The sequence below is a fragment of the Phaethon lepturus genome, unplaced genomic scaffold, assembly GCF_000687285.1.
Source record: "Phaethon lepturus isolate BGI_N335 unplaced genomic scaffold, ASM68728v1 scaffold19870, whole genome shotgun sequence".
NCBI classification, from domain to species: domain Eukaryota; kingdom Metazoa; phylum Chordata; class Aves; order Phaethontiformes; family Phaethontidae; genus Phaethon; species Phaethon lepturus.
Genome location: NW_010512817.1, coordinates 289 through 2,378, shown reverse-complemented (window position 1 = coordinate 2,378; position 2,090 = coordinate 289). Strand labels below are relative to the sequence as shown.

The 2,090-nt window shown below is 36.0% G+C and overlaps 1 protein-coding gene across 1 annotated transcript in view; it reads left to right on the top strand.

Moving 5' to 3' along the window:
- ORC1 (origin recognition complex, subunit 1) overlaps positions 1 to 1,667 on the top strand; it is a 17,310-nt gene extending 15,643 nt beyond the window's left edge. The window contains exons 15-16 of the mRNA XM_010288370.1: positions 1 to 81; positions 1,473 to 1,667. The exon at positions 1 to 81 is cut by the window's left edge and continues 6 nt beyond it. Of these exons, the coding sequence (XP_010286672.1) occupies positions 1 to 81; positions 1,473 to 1,667 (276 nt within the window). The remainder of the gene's footprint in view (positions 82 to 1,472) is intronic.
- Positions 1,668 to 2,090: the final 423 nt, after the last annotated feature.

Sequence of the window (2,090 nt, the reverse complement as noted above, 5' to 3'; positions counted from 1 at the left end):
TCATTGCATGAACAAATCTTTTTGAAAGCAATTTTAGCAGAGTTTCGCAGGGCAGGAGTTGAGGAGGCAACAGTTCAACAGGTACGTTTGTGTTTCAGAGTGCTTTTGTTTAAAGGGGGTGGGGAAGAGGGGGGGCACTGTCAAAATTATCAGGCAAAAGTGTAAATATTTAAATATTTGGGTCTTTTTTTTTTCTTAAAATATGATGGAAGATGATAGGATGGCAATGTAAATTGGGGTGTGGCTCTCCAGGCCAGGTGTAAAGCCTAATTGAATGCTACCACCTGTTTTTCAGTGGGACTAAATACTTATAATTGGAAACACCTGCTATGTCTTAACGTTACCAGTGATCTGGATCACAAAAGTGTTTGTTTTTTTTTGGCCTGCATCTGAAAATATTGCATGCCTCCACCTAACATGCTTTCTAACAGGAAAAATGAAAGAGAACCCGAAAATATCAGACAACATAGTTGAAGGAGGAAAACTGAAAGTTGATTCTAACTTCTGTATCACTGTCTTTCTCAACAAAGGCAGGTATATCACTAGTAGCTCCCATTTTTTAGTAGACCTATAAAATACTTGGCACCAGCAGAGCTGTGAAGACTCTGCACAGAGTCTGTTTCATGATTCACAGTATGGAAGCTAAATGTTAATACTTATAAAAATGTTCAGAACTGTATATTTATATATAAAATAGCCTGCCATTTTTATCTGGTTCTACAGGTTTGTAAGTAAGCATTTTAATTGCATTTTCCATTACTGGCTCCTGAATATCTGCATCAGTTGATTGCATAGCTACACTGGGCAATTGGTTCTTGAACTTCAAAGAATATTGTGTTAGACTGATTTGTTATACTTTTCCCTTAGTTTTCCTCTAACACCACAAGGGTGTTTTTCTGCTTTCTCTAAATAGAAAAGCAGAGCACCCCAACTGATTGTTGTTACAGATTTACTAGTTGGCATGATTTGTGATAAGTGCATTCTCCTGTGCTTAAAGGTATATAGTGCCTTTCTAAGCTGTAACCTTTCATATTTGTAGTCAGTGTGACTTGTGTTTACTAGTCACAGGGCCTGAATATCACTTCTGAGTGAATTGATAATGTAGTTAATTGTATGTCAGGTCTTCATCTTGCTGGATAAGCTGTAGTTCATGTAGTCCAGGGGAGAAGAGGTGTAATGACAGATAAAATTATATGGTTAAATTGCAGACAAGGTAGGTTGCTAATTGTTTTGCTTTTTGGCTATATAAAAAATGAAACTATAGCTCAGAATTGTTACTTTCTTGACAAAGTCCTAACAATTTGTGCTAAAACAGAAGCATGTGTGCATTACATCCAAATGGACTGGAGCTAGTTTTCCCTCCCCTCCTATAGGTGTGGAGGGAAGGAAGCTTCTCTTTTTCATCCGGGCCTACGTGATTGCAGCAGGAGATAAACATGACCCGTGCATGTCCTTTTCTCTCTTTTTGATAGGTCTATCATCAACACGTAGCATTGTGTAGAATTGAAGGCATGCAGAGTCCTACAGTATCAGAAATTATGGCAATTTCTTCAAGACTTGGTGCCTGCAGGCTCTTGCTGGTGGAGTCCAGTAATAAGTATCTTCACATGCGGGTGCGACTAAATATCAGCCAAGATGATGTCATGTATGCACTCAAGGATGAATAAGGCAATAGAGATTTTATTTTTTTAATATGTATAAGTATTTTAAATATTGTCTAAGTTTATTTTTTTAAATGATAAAATAGAAATAGTGAAATGTATTTTCTCTGAATACCTTGTTTAAATGTTTAATGTATTAAAGCACTTTTTGTAGAATAAAGAATTTGATTCAAGCATTTAAAAAATATTTTTAAAACAAATAGTTTCATTTCAAATATTTATGTGCTGTTAACTGGTCCTCTTTCAGGTGAGGTGTATGAACTTGAAATCGATTACTTGGCATTAGTAGTGATGTAACAGATTGTTCCTTGTGAAGACTAGCAGTATTTTTGTGGCATTGCAGTATACGTAGCTTTTCTTTATTGACTTTTGTTGAGTGTGAAAGTTGTTATTAAAATGTCCTTAAGCTTACACCGATGGCAATCAAGT